This window comes from Gymnoscopelus microlampas, assembly GCF_963454915.1.
Source record: "Gymnoscopelus microlampas genome assembly, chromosome: 10".
Lineage (NCBI taxonomy): Eukaryota > Metazoa > Chordata > Actinopteri > Myctophiformes > Myctophidae > Gymnoscopelus > Gymnoscopelus microlampas.
In genome coordinates this window covers 36,300,877-36,325,374 of record NC_139947.1, presented here as the reverse complement: position 1 = coordinate 36,325,374, position 24,498 = coordinate 36,300,877, and the positions used below count along the sequence as shown (strand labels likewise).

Below are 24,498 nucleotides of genomic sequence, written 5' to 3'. Positions count from 1 at the left end.
AAGTTCATCCTACAAAAGTGTGAAACTATGTGTAGCAGCAGCATGCTGCAGACCTCAGAAATGAATTCATCAAGCTAAACTAAATTAAAAGTGTAAAATGTAATAACTATATGCAGCAGTAAGCATACTGCGGACCTTACCCATCACGCACAGATAAAGAAATGCAATACAAAACAGAATCATACTACCCAAATCAGTGCAGTGGAACCCAGCCAACACTTTCAGCAGCATACTTATGCCTGATGTCAATCTCAGATACGTAGATAGCGATCCACAAAAGCTTCAAGTTCCACAAGCATGCAGAACACCACCTAGATGAACTTTTGGAAAGACACACACAAGAGCAAGCATGCAAGCCTTCTCGTCTGGACGCTGTGGAGATCTGTAAGCAAACAGCTGGATTATCTCATTCACTCATGGTGAACGTAGTAGCGTTCATGGCTGCAGACCGGCAACCTGCTGCTTCATTGTGAATGCTGGAATCAAGCAGCTGAAGAGTACTGTAGCTGTACCGTTTGCAATAAGCAGACCGCAATGCATCTTTAAGACTTTGTTTGCAATAAGCAATTATTTTAAATTGCAATTATCATCATAAGTTTTCTTCTTTCTGCAACCATCCAATGAAACTTAACCCAGCAGCACCTGTATGAGTCAGAGACAAGTAAACCCCCTTTATCCTTGCAATGAATAATGACTATTATATGATTTCCGCCTTTCACCTGCTGTGTTTTTTGTCCAACTCGAGATGTGGCCAGACGGTGCGCACTTCCTTTAGTACTTAAACAGACAAAGTATGCATCTGAAAATATTTTTGTGAGAAATAAGCAATGCACTAGATAACGTGCCTCAGTCAGCAGGACTCCCTCTGTCTGCCCACTGCTGACACTATGTTACTATGTAGCAGTAACCTTTTTCCTGTAGCATGATTAACATTAGTATCCTCATCATAGTAGTAGCAGCTCAACTGCAGTAGAATGAGTAGCACGATAAAATAGTAGCAGCATTTACCCAAAGCATGATTAATAGCTGTAATGTTAGCAGCAAGTATAAGTAGCTTTTTAGTAGTAGAATCAGTATCTCACACTTTTAGAACTAACAGCAACCCAACCTGAACCTTCCCGGCATCCGTGATGGAAAGAAGGTCATGCCATCAAAAGCCTTGGATCACCATAATAGCAGTCGCTCATAAACAAAACAGAAGCAGTGTGAATTCAAGCAATGAATATCCCTTTACAATGACATGGTTAGCTAAAAGTGAAGTAACATGCAATTAATTCAATGCACTATGAATCCGCTCCCTGCATCTAAGTCATAAGCTGATAGAATTGAAGCAGCAGAGAATCAGATTAACCTTTGCTTGCCCTCTAAATGGCACCCCCTGGAGGACAACCCACTACAATTGAAGCAATCGCCCCATTTCACAAGACTTTAAATCCACCATGAAGTAATTATCTATTTAAGCATCTGCAAACTAATCCACCCACATAATAGTTACCTGAACTTGAGCGATAAATTAAGTGAATAGAACAGGAATGCAGAAATAACAGCTTCACTGAGAGGATTATATTAACTTGAATATCCCCTGATAGTTGTGTACCTTATTTAACATGACATGATAGTTGTGTACCTTATTTAACATGACATGATAGTTGTGTACCTTATTTAACATGACAGTTACACTGCCATAATGCCTGCACATGACCAGTTAAGAAAGAAAACACCCTTGCCTTCACCTTATTCTCACACGGTAGCATTGAACTGAATTGACCATGATATGACTGTGTCAGTTGCATAGACTACAATACCCAAGATGCATGCTGTATTGTATGAGACTTCCTGATTACTCCCAAGGAGTAGTCACGTGACACCACCACGGCGTGTTGCCAGATTGTAAGAAAAACAAGCGCCAAGTCTATAAAAACAAGTCGCAAAACAAGTGTTTAGAATATTAAACATTTTTTGTACCATGATTACATATGAATATGGGGTTCCTTCACATGAACCCTGTTTAGTAATCATATTTGCTAGTGACTTAACAGAACACAATCCCAAAGTCGCTTATAATAAGCAGACATGGCAACACTGATTTGATACACATGCTGTGATTTCCTTTCCTGGCTTGAATACATGTCTACATTTTGACTTCTTGTCTTATATTATGCCCCGTTGCACACAGATTGTCTACGACAGCTTTGATAGGTATAAACATATTATAAAAGCATTTGTGCTAGCAGAGCACTGTTGGAAGCTCTGCTTGAAGCTTCAGCCAACTAGATGGTACTGCACCATGTATTGTGGGTATTCCCAGAGTCAAGAGTGCCTCAGCAGAACAGCATTAGAACTTAGAAGCAGTACTTATTTTGGAAAAATCAAACTTTCGGCCCAAAATGTAGCTCCATATATTCCTATACCTGAAGCCATAAAATGCTAAAATAGCCACGTTTCATTACCTGATGAAAGCTCTTTAAAACCACTGAAATGTCTTCTGCTGGGAATAAAAGGAAGTAGCCTACATGGGGAGCAAGCTGCACATTTGTTTGCAGCGCTGTACAAACAAATCAAAGTTTTTACATGGCAGCAAGCATGCTGTTAGCTTTAAGCTACAAACAATTCGAGCTTTCCACATGCTATGTTACCTTTAAGCTATAAACAATTCAAGCTTTCCACATGTTATGTTAGCTTTAGCTACAAACAATTCAAGCTTCCACATGGGAAGGAAGCATGCCATGTTAACTGTGCAGTTCTGTATAACAACAAAGATTCTACATGCAGCAGCATGCTATGTTAGCTTTTAGCTACAAATAATTGAAGCTTTCCACATGGGAAGCAAGCATGCTATGTTAACTGAGCATTGCTGTATAACAACACAGCTTCTAAACACATGGCAGCACGCATGCTATGTTAGCTTTAAGCTACAAACAATTGAAGCTTTCCACATGGGAAGCAAGCATGCTATGTTAACTGTGCAGTGCTGTATAACAACCAAGCTTCTAAATGCAGCAGCATGCTATGTTAGCTTTAAGCTACAAACAATTGAAGCTTTCCACATGGGAAGCAAGCATGCCATGTTAACTGTGCAGTGCTGTATAACAAACAAACTTCTAAATGCAGCAGCATGCTATGTTAGCTTTAAGCTACAAACAATTCAACTTACCACATGGTGAAGAGTAGCCTACAAACAAATCAAGCTTCTACTGTCTGGGCAGCAAGCATGCTGTATTAGCTTTGTGCTACAAACAATTCCTAATTTCTACATGGCAGCAAGCATGCTATTCGCTTAAGCTATGAGCACATTAGTGTTTGGCAGCAATAATAGAAGAAGCATTGCTGCTGTAGCAGTGGTAAAGTCAGCATCATAAGCAGACTCATCTCATATAGCACCAAAATATCATAGAGCAGCGCACAAAGCAGTAGATGAGCAGCAGATGAGCAGCAGATGAAGCTCGCAGCAGCTAGCAAAATGCATTGGTTCAGCAACCAAGAAAGACCTAGAGAATATGAAGCCATATTTATAGGAACCTCTTTGCTCAAGCATGAGCTGTGATTGGATAATGAGTGTGTGATGTAATGACCAGCTGGGCTGTGAATGGGGAATAGAAAGCTGATGTTCACATCAGCTGACTGACTGCTGGTTACAGCTTTGGCGTGCACGACTTCCGTGTCCTGCATGAACTAACGCTATGCTTCATATAATGGACGAGCTGTCACTGATCTAACCCAGGGCTGCCCAAAAGGTAGATTGTGATCTAAAGGCTGAGCATAAAGGCCCTCAACTCCGTACTCAAACTAACTAACCTGGCTAAAAGAAGGCCGGTTATCAAAAATTGTGGGCATGGCTTAACTCCCTGACCATTTGATAGTACTAGAATCCTCTGGCCCCCCACCCCCACCCCTCCTTTCTCTGTAAATATACCTTATTATGCTACTGCGCTTTAGCCTAATATGTTTTGTATTGTATGTATTATGTATCAATTACTGATTGAGTACAATGGACCACAATGGAAACGAGCCTTCTGGGGCTTTTTGTGTTATCCTTTTAGCATAACCTTTGACTGTACTGTTAACAATGTTGTCAATAAAGTATTAAATCAATCAAAAACATGTTTACTATATTTTAGTGTAGGTCTGATCCTAAGTAACGACTAACGTCGAATTCATGAAAGGTGTGTACCATAGAGAGCTATACAAAATCCGGAGGACTGAAAGTCCCTGCACACTCATAAGAGAGAAAATATATACTGTAGAGCAGGGGTCTTCGACGATTTCAGGCCAAGGACCCTCAGATTCAACATTTTTTGTTTACGTGGTCTGCTCTTTTTTTCCCCTCACACACACCTATGCCTCTTTGCCAAAAATAGCAGATCTACAAGCTCACAACGCCTCGCAGCGTGAGGCGTTGTGAGCTTGTAGATTGGCTATTTTTGGCTAAAGTTCTCCTCAGAAAAGGGATGCTAGGGTTCAAGTGGTTAATGTAAAAAAAAAAATCATATCACACAAAGTTTGGCGGACCCCCTGTAGTAACTCTGAGGACCCCCTAGGGGTCCCGGACCCCCCGTTGATGACCCCTGCTGTAGACAGACAGACAGAGAGAGAGAGAGAGAGAGAGAGAGAGAGAGAGAGAGAGAGAGAGAGAGAGAGACATGATGTGAGATAAGAGAGGCAGACTCAGAGCAGTCCCAATCAGGGAACCCATCTGCAGCAAATTCTGCTGAGCGCTGAATCTGTCTTGAGAGATTAGAGCTGTCCAAATGCAAGGGCTTTCAATATGATAAAATTACCCACAAGGAAAATAAACTAGGCAGCACTAGGAAGTTATAATGGAAAAAAAAAACACTAGGAGATACAAACATGGAATCAAAGAATCTAGACCAGGCTTACTCACAGGAGACTACTGGCAGTGGAAAACAAACACGGGATGTTTACATAGACGAGGACAAACAGGCCACAGGTGAGCAGAGCACTAAGGACAGTTAACACATGATTTACTAGGGCTAAACAAGACACAGGTGAACAACATTTCTAAATCGCATGACTGGTGAGACAAGACATGTAACAGTAGGCTAAGAAAAACAGGAAACACTACAAAATAAAGGTACACAACCGTAACATAAAACCTGTAGTGGCGGAAGAACCTATGCAGGAGAGTAAGAAAGGCCTCTGGATTAGAGATCATGAGTCATGAGTTGTACAGTACACTAGGTCAAAGTGAACTTATGGGGAAATTGATGTATTTTGTTATACCTAGAAATCACGTGCAGATAACCTAAACCATTAGGCAATATTAACCATCTTGTGACTAGGCCATATGGCCTAGTCACAAGATGGTTAATATTGCCTAATATTAAGAAATAGATGAGAAGAGGAAGGGGCGTACTGACAGATGGTGTATAAATATTACTAATGTGTGTGTAATATGAGAATTGAACGGAGGAATGGAACGGAGATGATCTGGAGCATTGCTTGCTTATGCTATGCAATTTGTAACCTTCCGGCACTTAGTAAAGCTTGATGATTGAAGATCCACCTCGTCTTTCCATCGATATATACCTTGTAAAAGAGTATCCTAAGTCTACAGGTATCCACTTCATTGTTGTTGCTGTTGTCGGCAGGATACAAATTGCATAGCATAACGCTCCAGGTCATCTCCGTTCCATTCCTTTCCACTGATGCACCTGGTAAAAGAGTATCCTAAGTCTACAGGTATCCACTTCAAACCCTAACTGCAACTAAGAAACAAAGAATACAACATTACTTCAAAATTAAAGGAACACGACTGAAAGGTAAAACACCAACTCTATGAAACAAGGAACACAGGAAAACACAACAGGAAGACAGAACATGATACAGATCCTGACATATTGAAAGATAGAGAGGAAGTAGGAGATACAGATAGTAATGGAGTGATAGAGAGGAAGTAAGATATAGAGATTGTGATGGAGTGATAGGGGAGAGGGAGAGATGGAGAGATATAAAAATGGATGGTCATTGGTCAACGGATTGACTGATTAACCAGCTGGTTGGTTGGGTGGTTGATTGACAAGCTCTCTGGTTAACTACTAGCTGGTTGTTTGGTTAACTAGGTTGGTTGTTTTACTGGTTGTCTTGTTAAATAGCTGGTTGGTTGAATAGCAGGTTGGTTGGTTGGTTGGTTGGTTAATAAGCTGGTTGGCGGTTGGTTGACTACTGTCTGGTTGCGAACGCGGAAGGAGGCGCGGCGAAGCCTACTATGAAACTCGGCTCGGCTTGTGTCTCTGTCTGTCTGTATGTGTGCAGCCGCGCCCCCATGTCACTCACGCTCTCATTGGCTGCCCGGCCTGCCCCCATGTGACTCACGCTCTCATTGCCTGCATGCACTACAGTGTGGCTGAAATTCGCCTGTGCCCCTGGGTGACTAATTACACTCCTCTGAGAAAAATATAGCAGCGACAGTCAAAAATAACACATCTACAAGCATCTACACAAGTTCATCTATTGGGATATCTAAGAATTCCATGTCATTTGTGCATATTTCAGGCCGGATGGCAAGTAATTGCTCATTCCTTTCTATTCTTCTTATTGTTATTTTCGAGCTGCGTTCGCTTCCAGCGTTCGCGCGTCTTACTTGTTAATTAGTTGGTCCGTTGGTTGGTTGACTTACTGTCTGGTTAACGAGCTGGTCAATAGTTAATAGCTGATCAATTGGATAACTAGCTGATCAATAGTTAACTGGCTGATCAATTGGATAACTAGCTGGTTGGTTGGTTGCTGGAAAGTGAAGGTTGTTTATGAGTATTAAAGTTTGACCTTTCTGTCAGGCTACCTTGTTTTTACACACACAATCACACTTCACGTTCACGTTTGTCGGTGTTTTACGGTGTGTGTGTGTGTGTGTGTAGGTGTGTTTGTGTGTGTGCGTGCGTGCATGTGTGTTTGTTTGTGTTTACGTGTGTGTTTACGTGTGTGTGTGTGTGCGCGTGTGAGCGTGTGTGTGCGTGTTCGTGTTTTACGAGTGTGTTTGTGTTTTACGTGTGTGTGTGTGTGTGTGTGTGTGTGTGTGTGTGTGTGTGTGTGTGTGTGTGTGTGTGTGTGTGTGTGTGTGTGTGTGTGTGTGTGTGTGCGTGCGTGCGTGTGCGTGTGCATGTGCGTGTGTGTGCTTGTGTGAGTGTGTGTGGTAGGATATCACACCTCCTCCTCCCCTCATTAAGTATCGGTTCCTGTCTTCCTTGTAAACCACCTGCATCTGTAGTGTTAACATCTCATTTCTGAGTACACAAAGCAAAGATAGATAGATAGTATGCATACATCAATGTACATTTGCAGGTGTGAGTGTGTGTGCATAACGTTTACAAAGGCATACACATCCAAATGATAAATGATCCAAATGATAAAATACCATGAAATGATTAACACCAAAAGGTGGTAATAATATCATGAATATCAATCGGAGCATGATCCAGTGTGCAGACACAATTTTTCTGGTTTCATATTGTTCTTCTGCCCAGCACCTGGTATCTTATCATTTGGATGTATGTGCCTTGGAAACTTTATACACACTCCGTGCGTGTGCGCGTGTGCCTGTGTGGTGGTCAGGTCTAACAGGTGGACAAATAAGAAGAGACCATGAGTGGTTGTTTCCATGGGAATAAATGGCACCACTGACAGAGGTGATTCATCGTCCCACAGGTCACTCAGCATCAACAGATTGAGGATGCCGCTATGACTCTGCATTCCTCTATCTCCTCTGACAGGGTTGTTCATGTTCACTCGTATACTGCTGGGCTTCTATCCCACCAGGGAGTTGATTACATTCCCCTGCATGAGTTCCTTGTCAGAGATGAATGCAACTGACAGACCTGAGACAGGCCGATTCTACAAAAGCCAGTAGTTCTCAAACTTTTTCGTGCCAAGGTCACGGACCCCCAAAATGATATTATAAATACGTCCGCGGACTACCATCTGAAAATGTTTTGTGCCAGGGACCCCCAGAAGAGAAGATTTGCGTTTCAAGATTTTTCAAAAATGTTCGGAAGTAGCAGATGTACAAACTCACAGCGTGGCATGAAGTGATGCGCTGCAAGCTTGTATATCTGCTATTTTTGAATAGCCAACGCTAAAATCTAAAATGACACAGATTCTTTCCTGGTTTTAATGGGTTAAACAGGTGAATATTAACAACATTGGACGTACTGTGAAAGTAGGAAATTGTGGGATATTCCATCCCTCCATGGGACCTGGTTGTCTTAGTGTGTAATCTAGTGATAATGCAAGAATCTGTCTTAATGTGTCGCTTAGTGATAATGTACAGTAAGAATCTGATAGTGTGTTACTATGTCATGATGTGATGAATCTGTTGTAGTGTGTTATTATGTAATCATTTAAGAATCTCTCTTAATGTGTTACTAGTGTACGTAAAGCATCTGTCTTAGTGCGTTACTTATGTAAGAATTTGTCTGTGTAACACATATAAATAGAGTTTTCTATTCTGATCATTTGCGGTATTCTTGAGTTTTAAAACCTGTTCCAGGACACAAGAGTTCTACCTGTAAAAAATGTTTTACTTTAGTCCCTTCTGCCTCCAATACCCAACTGTGAATGTGTTACCTCAGAGTGTAATGATCTGTGAACAGTGTGCATGTTCCGCATCATTTGGATAATTCTGTTTATAAATATCCTAAAAATCAGTTGAAGTTATTTAAATAGTTTCCCATGCTTGAGTTATCTATCCAATCCAATGAATTCAGCATCCTCTAACTTCTAAATGAATGGCCGGGTGTTGCTTAAATGGCCAGTTAGATTTTTTTTAATAATCAGAAATGGATCCAGCGAGCAGTAATGCCCAGAAACAGACGAATATTATATATATAGTCTGGATTTTGCTGTGTACTTGAATGAAATGTTTCAATGCTCTCTCACTTCTGGCCTCGGGCCTGCATCTTTATTTACTTGCTATGATAAGCTCACTGACTACACGGCAGGCTTGACAACTGATCAAACAAATGGTTTGTTTTTGTTCATTGCCTAAAATCCTGTAATCTGTCACATGTCGCAACATCATTACCCTCAACCGTTGCTCTGAGACATAGTCATGAGATATGGTTGAAATTAGGTTTCATTTGAGAGCTCTCAGTTGAACCCACTGAAACAACGGGTGAGTGGGTGGAGTGCTATGAAGTGTAATGAAATGGTGAACCTGTTCAAACACAAGCACACGTTATGTGCATATACTGTAAGTACACACACATGCAACCCATCCCCACACACACTACTAGAGTATCAGTTAGGCCATTGTTTAACTTTTCTACCTCGATATCTGCAATTATGCAGCCGATGTGTCCCAATGTTCTCAAATTTCAAATATCAATAGAAAATGAAGCCGTTTCTAACAAAGTATCCCTCAAAACATCAGCGATTGGTGGTCTCTAAAGGCCATAGCCCACACCAAAGCAACTCCTTTGCAACAAACCCATTTTAAGGCCTTTCCACATCAATTCAACTCCTTGCAACAACTTGCAACTCCTTGCAACTACTTGCAACCATTATCCGCCAAATGGCACCAGTCTGCAACTTGCCAGACTAGACTTCTGCAACTTGCCAGACTAGACTGCTGCAACGGTCTCTAAAACGGTTTTGTTGCAAGAAGTTTCAAGGAGCTGCATTGGTGTGGACTGGCCTTTAAGACTCTCCAAAATCGGGATGGGCATCGGGGCCAAGAATCTGGCATTGATGAGGCTCTGCACACTGTTCTCCTGATATGGTGCTGCAGGTCTCTGATCCCCACTGATGTTTATGAATTGTCAGGCTTTGGAACCAGATATGGTCAACAGCTGCAGCGCTACTGCTTGAACCAGGAAAAGGAAGAACACGGAAACACCTCAGAAGACCGTGGAGATGACGTAATGTAGTTTGATAAATACATGACACACTTGTTTATTTACCTAATTAGTACACAAGCATTTTGTCCTCATCAATTGTTCCGATTGGTTTGTACTGCCACGTCATTTGACATCACGTTCATTCACATTCCTCAGTTTGGCACTTCGTTTAGACTCGTCTACACTCATTCCCCAGGGCCAGGCACTGCACATTAGGAATGTCCAAATATAGGCCCTGCTACAGTAGTGCCAAGGGCAGATCACACTAGACTAGAGAACCACTGTGGTTACCAGTGTGGAGAAAAACATAATGAACAAAAGGGACATTGAAAACGTCTGTGCAAGTTACCTTGGAGAAAGAGGCAGTTTGTATACACAGTGTGATCTGGACTGGTCTGGTCACTGAGTGTGCGTGTGTGTGTGTGTGTGTGTGTGTGTGTGTGTGTGTGTGTGTGTGTGTGTGTGTGTGTGTGTGTGCGTGTGTGCGTGCGTGCGTGCGTGCGTGCGTGCGTGCGTGTGTGTGTGTGAGAGAGAGAGAGAGAGAGAGCGAGAGAGAGAGAGAGATTACAACAATGTGTTGTAATAAATTAAATTACCAATAACTATAAATATTATCTGATACAGTTACTGTCATACATGTAGGTGGACTGAGTCCATTATTTCAGTCATGATGGAGCCATTCAACATGGGATAGATTAAATATCCTATTCCTATATGAATTTATTTTCATAATTTACGTTCATATCATGCTTTTACTCGTCACCCCATGGGGGTAGCCCCTTTCGGAACCCTGTATACCTTTTTTGCATTTGGGATGGCGGGATCCCAAATACAAAAAAGGTATACAGGCTTCTGAAAGGGGCTACCCCATGATGGGGGACTAATTGCACAATTACATAATCATAAACAACTGGGGGCCAGTATGACATGCATGCAGGGCGTCAGAAACTGCAGCAAACGCTCACTCACGATGCCAGCCTATACATCCTTGACAGTATAGCTATACATCAGATGAATTGTCTTACCCATGAAGGCATGTCTCGTTTGGTCCTGTAGACCTTCTCCGCTATGAACTCCCCCTGGTTCTCCAGGAGGTACATGGCAGACTTGAGCCGCATCACTTTCTCCAGCCTGCTGTGTTTCCATCCGATGTAGACCATCAGCACCAACAGGACCAAAGTGATGCTGAAGCCAAAGTATCCGGCCAGGTACACTGGCAGAAGTGCGCCCAGGCATTTGGCAAAGGACCACAGGACGCTGACTGCGCGTTCACCCGGTGGTCGTGGAGGCAGGGTCTTGTCATCGGACAAGGCCGGGTCTGCGGACCCCTTTCCCCCGCCACCCACACCACTCGACCCCGCATCCGTGGATGACATCGCAAGCCGTTGAAATCACTAGTTCCGTATGTAGCCTATGCCACCTAAACGTCTCTGCTCCTGTGCCTAGTCAGCGAGGAGGGACAGATCAGAGAAAACTTGTTGTGAAAAGCATTGACATTTAATCCCGTAAAAAAAACAGCGTCCGGTTGATTAAATCATAATCACGGTTTCTTGTCCATTTGATAACGCTCCCTAAACCGCGCCACTGTTCGTGTTTCCCATACAAATGCCAGGTCTATTAGACCTGTGCGTGTGCGGGCGTGTTGTTCAGCCTGAAGCGAAGCCCTCCTTCTCTCTGCCTTGCAGGAAATCCAATAGAAACTAAACCCTAGAATTAACTTGCTCTCTGAGAATACTTTTAGCGTCCGTGTCACGACGCACCGGGCGGAGCATATTGCCTACGTCTCTGGAATGGCAGCATCTAACGGAGCGATATAGAGGAAATCAGCAGGGTTCATAACAGATAACAGAGTGAAACGCATAGCTATTCTATATCGTTTTCCCCCTTTCTTTTTTTTAACCCGTTATGAAGCAGTGCGTAATCACGCACGCGCTCAACGCGCCTCCACTGCGGTACCGTTTACAACAGAGCCTATGATAATAGTATAATCACTGTTCACTGATGCTGATGGATGGACATCCCTAACCTCAGACCGCAAAATGTTTTTTGGTTTTGGTTTCATGAATGTAGTGCTGCCGTATCCAGCAGTCCTACCACTTCTTTGCTGATAAGGGAGAAAAGCAACACTGAATGCAATGTTAACGCACCACTAAATGCAGGTGAACAGTCTAATGAATAGAATCGACTTAATTTGCCACACAGAAATTAAAGTGCAATTTAGGCTGGGAGCCCGGGACTCAGGATCCAGCTACAATACAATGTGTTTGGCAATAGACACCGTATTTTGCCGGACAACTTTGCAACATAGCCTACAGACAGATTTAACCTATGGTTGCTTGGACACACAAGTTGTGTGCTATAGCCTAAACACATAATCCACACTGCACGGTGGCATGTATTCTCTTTTGGATCTTCATCACTTCACATTAACCTTAAAGGAGTAGTTCACCCACAAAATGACTTATTTTCTATCAATTACACACCCCATGAAGCATTGAATTCATGGAGATTTTCTTGTTTTTGTCACATTCCAGGCTTAGGAATGTGAGAAAAACAAAGCTACAATACAATGTTTTTTTGGGTGAACTACTCCTTTAATTTATACTATATGTTTCCATTTCAAGACGCTGTTGCTTGCCAACAAAATGAGACACCGCCGCACTATATCTTCTATAGGCTCTAATATCTAATCAGATTGCTTGAGATGTGATGTGACATGTCTGCTGTGCTGTCTCCAGGCTGTATACTGGCATAGTGGCATTACAGGTTCTCTGATTTCTAGCCTCAAGAGGTTTTTTCCCCCTAAGAAACCCGGACAAAAATACAGGTGCAGTGTTCAATATCAGATAAGATGAGAAGACAAGACGTATAAGGCGTTTAACACTCTACTTTTTTGTCTATGTTTAGCCAACTATGTCTGTGTGTATTTTGTTGTCTGCCCAGCTGTTTTGTAATTGTAGCCCTTAACTCACCAAATTGATCAAAGCTCTATCCCCCAACACACACACACACACACACACACACACACACACACACACGTGACATGCGCGAGCGCGCGCACACGCACACACACACACGGAACCTTGTCGTTTTAATTTGACACTACAGCGTTCTGCCTCTCTGACTCATAATGACCTTCACTTTGGTGTAGGACAGTAGGGTAGTAAAGTCATTTACAGTGCTGTAGACCTTAGCTAATCAATATGAAGTCATTATAGAGCTGGGCTGGTGACACTTGCTCAGAAACACAGCCTTACAGAAAGGTTATTAACATTTATTTGTCGTAAATGGTAGATTGTCAATCTCAGACAGCCCCAATGTATGTATATCTGTTGAACAGCTTCTGGTTCGTAAACTATCCGATCGAGTTCTCCCAAGACAGATTTTTCTCCTGAAAAACGCCATTTCATTTAAATCACTGTTGTCCTAGTAGGTAGGCTATTGTATGTTTGAATACAGTAGCCTACCTACTAGGACTAGGTGTAGGTGCTCTTCAATTTGAAGAGATTTAGCCCGATTCTTTTAAATCACTAACATAAACTATGAAATAAAGGGTAGGCCTGGTAGCCTAAGTAGTAATCCTTACCAAGCCATGTGGCCCATCTCCTGTTTCTGTAACGTGAGGCGGCTTGATGTACACACATCTCCAGGCCATGATAAGTACACCCCCTGGACATGCCATGTCTCATGGAATAGACATGTGGCGTCAAATGAGTTTGACTGCTGAAGTATATCTGATGCCCCCAAGCACACAGTAAAATCCTCATGTTCATTTATGGCCCTTTTGGATACACCCTCAAGGTTAAACTAGCCAGCTCTCATGTAGGAAACGGCAGCTCATTAAAAATAAATGACTACATTTGGAACCTTCAAAATGCTACCATTTGGTCACAACGTCTGTTAGGACATGCTAACATTTTAGAAAATGGAATTTCAATGAATTTAAATTAGATCTTTGCTCCCACATAAGTCAAATGTGCAAGGACCGCCGTTTTCCCCAAGCCCATCAGTAAAACATTCAAATGTCCACATCTTACCTGCCACACACTGCTACTTGTAAACCCTTTTATCACATAATGCCTGCCATTTAATTTAGTAATCCTGAAGAGCAGGCATTGGATTTCAGTAGTCCGTTCCATTACAGATAGCTTCCTAAAAATAATTAGATAAAACCTTCCACATACCTAAGTGGACACTGATATTTGAATAAAATCCCAAAACATTGTTTAAACCAAAAATCTGTTTAATCTGAAAAAAATATTAACAAAAACAATGGTTTCAAAAGTTAAAGAGAACACATTCGGACAGGTTCACAAAACGTCCCAAAACAATAGAATGTCATCCAAATTGGTCTTGATGTAGAGCTCCAGTCAATCACAGTTGCCTCTGGTTGAAAAGGACACTAACAGACATGATGACACCCAAGGAATTCCTTCCTTGTACCCCAAGCTGTGGTCACTTCAACCTGATCAGAAGTCCAGGCCTTGTTGCGGTGTTGCAGCCAGTCAACAGCCATGGATAGTCGGGCCTTGTTGCGGTTCACACAGCCATGTTGGAGCAGGGGACAGTTTACTTAGACCTCTGCCTCATCTTTCGCCTTTTGCGCTTCAGCCTGCAATGCAAGTAGACAAATACACCCACAGATAAGAGAAATTATTCAAAAATATAGCAGCGCACAATTTTGGGTAATACATTAACAATGGCGACTGCATCTCTTACCTGCGCATACGCTTCTTCCTCCACTAGAAAAAAACAAGCAAGAGTCCAATTATAAAACAGTCTCATTACACCAGAAAAAGGAATGCAAGAATACACTTTTAAAGATAGTAATGCATACTACAATTGCATGTGCATTGCGAGCCTCATTTTTGTTTTAGGTTAACACGTTTTGCTGATGGCTAGCTAGTAGCATGCATGTCTAACATGCTAGCTAACAAGCTAGCATTTCTAACATGCGATTTACTATATTATACAGACAAAAAACACACACCTTGGCTCTCATCTCGACAAGGGATGTCTGAAAGGACAAAAAGAAATGTGACGGGGGAGTTAGATGGCAAGTAGAAACACGTTGATTTATTTGGATTCAAACAACTCCACACAGACACAATTTAGTTGACGTACCGTGAAAGCAAAGTCTCCAGGAATACCGTCAAACACAAGCGACGTGCTATTTATAGCCACAGGCAGTCCTACGTCATCTTTACGCGCCGGCGGAACTCGCGAGGTTACGCACTACGCAGCACGTTTTTATTTATTTTTATTTTCAACTCCCCTACATTACTGCCAGAGCCAGCATTAATTATATCAGTAATTAATACACATATCTACTTTGTTATTACATTGTATACAATTACTTACAATTCAAGTAAAAAAAAAAGACTGATTAATCAGACATGTCTATTGAAATATATATTAAACATTTTTTTCCCCTCAGTTTCCCGTTATTAAGCATTTTCTAGATATTAAAAACACATTGGCGATGTAATTGTAATGTCATTTTTACAGTAAAATAAATGTGCTTGTACTTGCACAAGCACATTGTACTAGTTTAAAGGTAGGGCAAGTGATTTTCTTTGGTTAAAATAAGTGTTAAATAGCTCTATATTCTGATAGTACTCATTACTTTGTTCAGTAACAGGAGTCTCCATGTCTCTTTATCTTTATTAAACAGAAAATGGATTTTCAGGACAGCATACCAATGTTATCAGGATAGACTAGAGAACACAGTCAGGAATGGACACAGATTAAACAAGTGAAATTGGAAGTGAGGACAACAGAAATGAGCAGACAAAATTGGAACACTATAAAAAATGAAGCTGATTAATGGGTGCTCTCTTGTGATTGGCTGAAATGTTGTCACCTACCTGCAAATGTATTTTCAGTTTATTAAAGAGCAGGAGAGACACTATAGTAGTATACCAATGATTACTATCAGAATATAGTGCTTTAACCTTTAATGTGTTCACTATGGTTTCCAATCCCTCTACTGTAGTCGTTTCCTGCCGTTTAATTTTAGTACCATCAATCTACTCAATTTCTCCAATCAGCAATATGTGAATACGAAGTTACACAAGTCTATAAGCTGTGCATATTGTGCAAAACACCTGATGCACATATCTGTACCTGATAGCGCTAATTACATAAAGTGGTTCCACAACCATTAATTTTAATCCAATGACCTTTAGGCTTTATACAAGACTGTGCCCAATCATGTCCCTGACTACACAAGATGGATCTCTCAAATGTATCAGTGATTTAGGCTACTTTCATTTCTAAAATATATACATTTTTCAAAAATCATACAAAATTACTCATGAATATCAAGTTGGTGAAACTAAATCTACAAAGGAAAGAAAAACACAATTGATGTCAGGTGGCTTTTTAATGTTTCCAAAAATAGTCTCTGAAACTGGGATTAGTTTTACAAAAGCATCCATATTTTATGGAACTATGGAATTCTTATGTAAACACAGACTGTGAAACTCCTTGACAACAGTAAGTTGTGGCACCAGAAGACCGAATGAAAGCCCAAACGCTTATTATGTCAACCACAACTTTAAGAGAAATAAGTACATTTGGAGTTGTCCAAGTTCTCAACTAGTAGAATCAGACTTCAAAATTTACCCTATAAGCTGTTAGTTGAGGAACCTAAAGGCCTACACGTATACAAACTGTACTATATTGACAAAAGCAAGAGCAGTGTCATGAATACGTATTAACTGTGCTTGATCTCAGCAGTCAAGGTGACTCATGTTTTCATGCTTTTACCGGTTATGAATGTCATAGGACTTCAGGGTTCAAATTAGGTGTTAAAGAATTCTATCACCCCCCAACAGGTAAACATTCATTTAAAAAAGGCATGGCTTCAGGTTCACAACCTCAGACAGGTTATCTTTATGCCACACAATTACATTGGCACAACGTTGTGCAGTCACACGCCAGTCCATGGTGCTGTCAAACTTCATTCGATATGATGACTTTCATTACAGTTGGGGGGTAGGGGGCTTAAAGTTGGACAATAAAGTCTTCAATTGAGACAACTGAGAAAATGCCCTTGCACTCAATATCCTCTCTTGGAGGGGAATCGTGCTTATTATTCTGTGTGGAGACCTGTCTCAAGGACAGTAAGATTTAAAAGGAACATGGGGGGAGGGCGTGTGACAGTTAGAAATTTGGAGCAGCAACATCCCAGTCTGACATCAGTTAGATTTGGAGGTATTCACAACGGCTAAGCCCGCAAGCGCCTCGACAGCTGGGATGGAAAAGATTCTTGACGTCTGTTCTTTGGGTCGTCGTCAGATGTCTGTCAGTATTTCTTGGAGACAAAAAAAGCTGAGACGAAGATCTATTCTGCAGCTTCGGTCTCTTCCATTGGCTGGCCTGTTGCGCTCTCAACGGTCTTTGAGGCCTTTGACAAGGACAAAGTGGAAATTAAGGGTTAGACTACAAGGAAATTAGATTACAAGGAAATTAGCTTCCATATATATATCATATGCCAACATTAGATTGTCCAGCGTCTTACCTTCTTTTTCTTTTTCTTCTGGGTCTTGCGGCTGGCTGAGCTTTGAAGCAAAGCCTATAAAAAAGGATAACATGGACATTCATCAGCTCTGCAGAGTACAACACACAAACCAACGATTAGCCACTTAAACCCTCTATACTTAGTCAACCTGACCCGAGTTGGCTTACTTGGTCCACTCTTTTTCCCCCTATACACCAAACCTCTTCACCGAAAATAGCCAATCTACAAGCTCATAACACATCGCAACGTGCTGAGCTTGCAGATGTGCTATTTTTGGCGAGTGTGGCCGCAAGACTAGGGCTGCTAAGGTTGAAGTGGTTAATTAAGTCATAATGCATTTGAAAATGTCAACTCAGCGAGTAGCATGCCACAGTTGTCTCATTAGGCTCATCCCACTCTCCAGGGCAAAGGGACTAGTTGCCAATCTATGAGAGGCATTTTACCTTGAGTTCTGCGTCCTCTACTTCAAGCTCAGTCTTGTAGAGATCTGGATCAAACAGGCTGTTTGTGATTCGCAGCGGTCCATTTGCCATGAGCAGCACGGTGAACTTGAACTGTGCTACGAACTCACCTAGATTAAAATGGGAATGGAGAACCATCAGCCACACAAATGTAAAAACTCTTTTCAATTTCTTGTTCCCTGATGTCAAGGGGCTCAAAATCAATAGATTAGGATAATATTACACAGCTATCAAGGTGCAATATGAAAGTCATGGTTAAATTGTGATGGAATTGAAGTTAAATCACACATTCAAGACTAGTTTTACACTCCCCTGGTTCTCTCCATACCACAATAATGTAGAAATGGATGTCGACAGTGACAACAATCTTACATCCAATTACTTTCCATGGCATATCATGGCATATAAAGAGGTCACATGGACAAACTCCAGTAGGAGGAGAAAATACATTAGGTTCCTCTGTAAGTCAAGACATGCACACACCAATTCAATATCAATAGATTAGGATAATATTACACAGCTATCAAGGTGCAATATGAAAGTCATGGTTAAATTGTGATGGAATTGAAGTTAAATCACACATTCAAGACTAGTTTTACACTCCCCTGGTTCTCTCCATACCACAATAATGTAGAAATGGATGTCGACAGTGACAACAATCTTACATCCAATTACTTTCCATGGCATATCATGGCATATAAAGAGGTCACATGGACAAACTCCAGTAGGAGGAGAAAATACATTAGGTTCCTCTGTAAGTCAAGACATGCACACACCAATTCAATATATTTTTCAAATAAATTCAAACATATTCATGGTCTTACATTTTCTTAAACACATTTTACTTTTAACAAATCTACAACCTTGACACGCATTATGCTTGTCAAGCTTAGGCTTTAGCCTACACATTTTAAGGCAATGCATTTTTTTTGTTTTCTTTTCAAACAATTAAGTAATATCTATATATGAATTTCAATGCAAAAATCCCAAAACAATCTGTTATTATTCTGCACAATAACCGGAATAAAACTAATATCTCAAGTTCAAGATTTTTGGGGAGCACAATATATGCCACTCACCCTCTTTCTCATGCAGCACATTGAAGGGCTGCAACAGTTCATGCTTGGCACACTCCACCACACCCAGTCTTGCCTTGCCCTCGTCCGGAAATGCTCTGAGGAGAGGAGACAAAGGAGACATGAGCCGTAAATCTACGAGACAGTTTTTAAAAGATAAAATGGAGAAAAAAAAGAAAATAGACCAAGGACAAGCTACAGATGTGACTATATCTATGAAAGAAAAAAGGCCTAGATAAAACTTGTGACCTTATTTCTAATTGGCAAATTGTTGATTCATATTTGGTGTATTATAAGCGGGAGTGCAATCATTACTGATTAAAACAGACCCTTATAATAAGAGGGCCTTTGATGATCCAAACACACAGAGGTGGTGGAATTAAACAGTACAACCTACTGTTAAGTGCACACCTAACTTCAATACTTACATATTAAGCCTTTAATACATACAGAATATATTTCATTGTAAACTTTGTGTTGCTATAAGGCATATTTTGTTTCTCTTTTACTCCTTATTGCTGGAATAGATTACATTTCCTTCATGGATTGTGCCTTCAGTATACATATCAGCTGATAAAAGTGTGATCTTGTACTCAATAGTAGGTGGAGCAGATACCAAACAAAATAGCAGATCTATTGATAAGTCAGGGCCCTCTGCGTTGACTGCAAGTTGCTACCTAAGAGTGAAGGGCATGGCATCGAATCGTTTCTCCACGTCACTGAAGAACATCCGAGACGTCTTCATCTTCAGTCCGTACACTTTGTTGGGGTCTCGCTTATAAATGGTGGTCCTCTGTCCTCCATCCTTTGCCTGAAGGGTAGAGCACAAACACATTGTAAAACGCCTACATAGGAACGGGAGCTGTGTGACACATGAAGTCAAAATGAATGACCTCTTACCTTTCCCTCTCCGGTGCTGATCAGCACATCCACTGCATACACTTCATGCACCTCAAACTCAGCTTTCTCATGGTCCTTTCTGAGGAAAACCAATGGACAAGACAATCACTGGTTAAACATAATGTAAAAATGGGTAGGTCATGCATGCCTGTTATCTATCCACCTTATGGCACATAAGGCCTTCACTGAGTGCATCCACTTTCCAGTGTCAGCTGCTGTAGTCCTCACTTCAGACCATGATTTCCATCCCACGTCCTTTTCATTCTTTCTCAACTATACCTACAGGCAGTGGCGTGTTCTAGGTTTTTTCGGAGGGCATAGGATAATCATTCCCTGCGCATGGTCTTGGTTATGCTCTCGCATGGTCAATGGATGAAGGGTTAGTAGAGGGCTACGCTTTTTTTCACGTATACTACGTATAGAGTGTGACACGGCAGAACACACCACTGCCTACAGTTAGCCTTTGGTCTCCCTTTTCTACTTTTTCCTTCTGTTGCCAAAGTCATTGCTACTGTATGTTGCAGTTGTCGTTTTGATCCTGTCCAATCATCTTCCATCTATGCAAGATCACTTCTTCACTGCTTCCTCTCAGCTCTGTCTAGCAGCTCTTCAGTACTGACATAGACTGGGATCAATACCATTTTTGGGTTTCTGATCCGGTCCGGGATCAATACCATTTTTGGGTTTCTGATCCGGTCCGGGATCAATACCATTTTTGTGTTTCTGATCCGGTCCGGAGTGAAAATAACTTTATGTAATCAGGCTGCAGGAACACACGACCTGAACCTCCGGAGCGTGCACCTCCCAAATTATTCCAAAATGGTCGTTTAGTTTGGTATAATAATCATTTGGCATGTCAATCTTTTATTCTAACTCGTAGCGCGACTAGCAAGAATAATTGATTCGCATTATGTGGGGAACAAAAACAATGCGACTCCAAACGGAACACGATTGTTTTTTTCCTTTTTTCGAAACTGGATCACACGGCTACGTTTTAGAATGAATACCAGGCTTTCCTCTGCGGTGGAAAGCCTGGTGACACGAGGTTAGTACTGACATGATCTTGCCAATGTATATGGAGTAGGTCATACTGAAAACTAACTGATTGAACTCACCTCTGCTGGTCCGTGGGGTTTTGAATGATGGTCTTCTCCCCATCAATAACATGTTGTTTCAACTGATGTGACAGCATGCCTGCATATATTAAAAAATATATGCTGATTTTTTAGCAAATGGATTGAATATATTGGATAGATATACAGTGGAAAGCACTAGCACATGCAGAGTATACTGATGTTCAGGAAATGTGATCTGAAAACACTCACCCTCAATGGGGGAACACTTGAATGACTTGGCAATCTTGTTCCAGGCTTCTGTCACCTGTGAGTTCTGAGGGATAGACATGAAGGTTGATGTTAAGGTTATGGCTCCGTAACGGCTCGTTTTCAAACCATCTTCTACCTTATCATTCTGTTTTCCATCATCATCTTGATTTTTGGTTCTTTTTGCTTTCCTTCAGTAAAAAAAAAGAAGCATAAGCCAATTGCTGTAAACCACTTTTTTAATTATTGAGTGAATTTATCATGTGGGCACTATGTTCTTACACTGAGTAAACACTGAAGAGAAAAAAAAACATTTGTTTGTATATAAATAAATACTTCAAATGGAATAAAAGGAGAGACAAGTGCCCAGAACAGACTTTAGTAAGACACAGCAGGAGCGCTACTGGTGTCCCTCAAATCACTGGTGCTCATGAAAGGGACTACTATTAAAAGAGAATTGCCGTCCGTATTGCTCGATTCCTGAGGTTTTCCAGAAATGTTTTGTTTTTCCATCGGATCAGGCCGGATTCCTTGCAAGGTTTTATCCTGTAAGCAACTACACCTTTATTTAGTCCATTAATGGATGTTTTAATAGGGTGAGACTTAAATTTATAATTTTATTTTGTCGATAATTTGACATTTTTATACGCGAAGCCTTATATTTATACATCTGGCATTGTGGTTGAGCACCCCCCTCTTATCTCCCTTTTATAACATGAAGGCAAACTGCACTAACCTGGTTTCCAGGCTTGACAAGACGCAGAGCAGCTTCAGCACAGAGGTGGGCAGCCACAAGAACATCAGCCTTCTTACCGGTCAGTGGGGCATCCTGGAGGGCCATTGGAGGACAAATCACACATAGTTAGGAACTTAAGAGAAGCATCGTCGTGAAATATACCACAACTAGTAGATGTCGCCACAATCTGCTGTAATCATGTAAATGACATGCGCAGCCCATGACTGCTGTGTGTGAATGTTATCAATGGGTGCCGCAGCCCAGGTGAAAGTTGTCTTAACGGTGATGGTGGTATACCTTGGTCACTCCAACAACAAAGCTGTGAGCCACGTTTGAGATGAAGCCATCGACATGCACACCCAGATCACTGCACACGGAGAGAACAGGCAAAACATGAGGCAAAGAAAAAAAAAAAAAGAGTACACATTACAAAGAAGTCTGTTCATACCCGCATGACACAGTGCATACTTCATCAAATGCAAAAGAGGGGCAAATAAACATATGTTTTTGGTGTCTTACATTTTTACTACGTCCCCATCCTTTAGTACAACATCAGGGTCACTCCTCAGAGGAGAGTAGTGGCATACAGTGTTGTTAACGGACACGCTGGTGGGGAAGGCAATACCTGAGAAGAACAGATGAGATAAGGCCATTAGCCACTTAAATCCCAGCAGCCGTTTTGTGGGGAAAGCTTTTGCAGAAAATAGCCGATTTGACAAGCTCACAGCGCGAGCTTGTCAATCAGCCGTTTTGTGCGAAAGCTTTCCCCACAGTAACAGAAAATCAAAAATACACTAGCATAGAGCCCTGAGGGACTCCGGTGACCCATAAGGGGTTTTAGTGGTTAAATATAAAACATAAGCAGTTACACCCACCCACTGCAATTACTGCATACTATATCCTTTCCGACCATTTAATACCCCATACAAAACATGCCACAAACAAAGCATTACCTTTCTTCATGTCCTTCTCCTTCCTGAAGATCTTCCCGGTCTCTTGCATGATGAAGGCATCTCCCTTTTCACACAGGCTGAGCACTGAGATGCCTGTTGTTGCCGTCTCCACCACAAGCTTCAGGGCCTCTGGGGGACAAGAGAGAAAGACGGCCAACAAGCCATGGGTGATTCATTCAAACGCTGTCACACAATGAAAGGTGACAGGTGCTACTCCGCCACCAATGGCTGACTAATAACTCAGCCTCAAGTCACACAATTCACGAACTGCTCTTAGTCACTGCTAAGTGATAGCTAACACATTGACCTACAATGTGACATAGCCCTGTTTAAACACAACTCCAACTGTATATACTTTGCCCACTTTCCTAAACTGTTTTTATTGTATTTTAACACTCGCTTTGGCAATGTCAACGTATGTTTTCTCATGCCAACAAAGCTCATATGAATTGAATTGACCTGTAGATTTCTACGTGCGTTTTGCCTTTGACTAAACAGAACATAACGTGAACACTGGTTGTGGACACGCTCAAAGTTCCAACTAGGCAGCAGCTGACAGCTGTGTAGCTTCAATCGACGTCACGCAGCAGCGTTAATATCGTCCATAAACAGCCAACAAACTGCTTACAAACGAGCCTAAGCTGGTGGTGGATGAAGGCTAGTAGGGACAGAGCAGATGACATAAGCTAACGCGCTACCTACGTACGTTGCACGCTAGCATCATGCTGCTAGCAGTGAACTAGCTATATAGCTTAACTAGCCAGCCAGCCATTGTTGCGTTAGCCATCAGGCTAATGCTAGCCAAGGCTATACGATACCTTGATGTTAGCCAGGCAGTGAGAATGCGATAAAGCTAAAGCCCCACAACAAGGCTAGTATGTCAACTGACGCGATGCTGTTAATTTTCCTCATGAACTGGATCGCGAGGACAACCTGTCCCCGTTTCTCAACTCTTTTTAATTTGCCACACAGGCTCGGCGTCGTAGCGCTCCATCCTAGCAGCTAACGCTGCCTGCGGCACATGGCAGCACATACGAGGAGCAGACATTGTGCTAGCGAGGCGGATTGTGATACTTCTGGGAACTAGGAGCCAACAACGTCTGAGAATGAAATAAAAAAACCCAGGTTTTTTTTACTTACGGTTGGCGATCTCAGCCCCCATCTTGAACTTGGTGACCACGAGGTCATCGGCGATGGTCTGGTCTTGGGAGTCATCATCTCCAGACATGTTTGCAGAGTGTGTTTTAGTTGTTCGCACACAAAGTAACTTTTTTTTCACTCTCCTCCTGTCCTGTCCTGTCTATATGGTCTCTCTCTCTCTCCCGGCGGCGGGTGTGTGCCACTGAAATGTTAACCACGCTCGAACGACGTGTGTTATCTCCTCCTCCTCCCTCCTCGGGTCCGACTCCAGTCTACACACACTCCGTTACGCGCGCCCGCGAGCAGTGTTGCCAGGTTTTGCGATAGCGATAAGCAACCAGGTCTATTAAAGCAAGGCCATGACTTGAGCACTTTAAGGCTACGTCGGCTCTTTGAAAATAGCCAAGCTACAAGCTCACAACGCGTCGCGATGTGAGCTTGTAGATCTGCTATTTTTAAAAAAATCTTGGGGGAAAAATTGAATATTTTTGAAAACAAATCTGAGGCTTTAGAAACAAGCCCCCCCCCCATGCA

At 41.8% G+C, this 24,498-nt stretch overlaps 2 protein-coding genes and 1 long non-coding RNA gene across 4 annotated transcripts in view; all 3 read right to left on the bottom strand.

The window, feature by feature from the left end:
• Window positions 1-11,590, bottom strand: part of esyt1a (extended synaptotagmin-like protein 1a) — a 349,848-nt gene extending 338,258 nt beyond the window's left edge. For both annotated transcript variants that reach the window (XR_014601686.1, XM_084069519.1), the window contains exon 1: window positions 10,877-11,590. Coding sequence is in view for 1 of the 2 variants with exons in the window: in XM_084069519.1 (XP_083925645.1) it covers window positions 10,877-11,227 (351 nt within the window). In the remaining variant the exon portion in view is untranslated. The remainder of the gene's footprint in view (window positions 1-10,876) is intronic.
• Window positions 11,591-14,073: 2,483 nt separating this feature from the next.
• On the bottom strand, window positions 14,074-15,018 carry LOC311053067. Its single transcript, XR_014601602.1, has 4 exons — window positions 14,976-15,018; window positions 14,842-14,868; window positions 14,571-14,593; window positions 14,074-14,463 (listed from the first exon to the last, which is right to left on the bottom strand). It is a non-coding gene; the product is annotated as an uncharacterized lncRNA (long non-coding RNA).
• Window positions 15,019-16,217: 1,199 nt separating this feature from the next.
• pa2g4b (proliferation-associated 2G4, b) lies at window positions 16,218-24,244 on the bottom strand. Its single transcript, XM_084070376.1, has 13 exons — window positions 23,965-24,244; window positions 22,825-22,953; window positions 22,391-22,496; window positions 22,169-22,238; window positions 21,872-21,964; window positions 21,139-21,202; window positions 20,929-21,007; window positions 19,814-19,892; window positions 19,591-19,724; window positions 18,917-19,011; window positions 17,820-17,947; window positions 17,377-17,430; window positions 16,218-17,262 (listed from the first exon to the last, which is right to left on the bottom strand). Exons 1-13 carry the CDS (start codon window positions 24,050-24,052, stop codon window positions 17,200-17,202), a joined length of 1,182 nt encoding a protein of 393 aa, XP_083926502.1. The 5' UTR covers window positions 24,053-24,244; the 3' UTR covers window positions 16,218-17,199.
• Window positions 24,245-24,498: the final 254 nt, after the last annotated feature.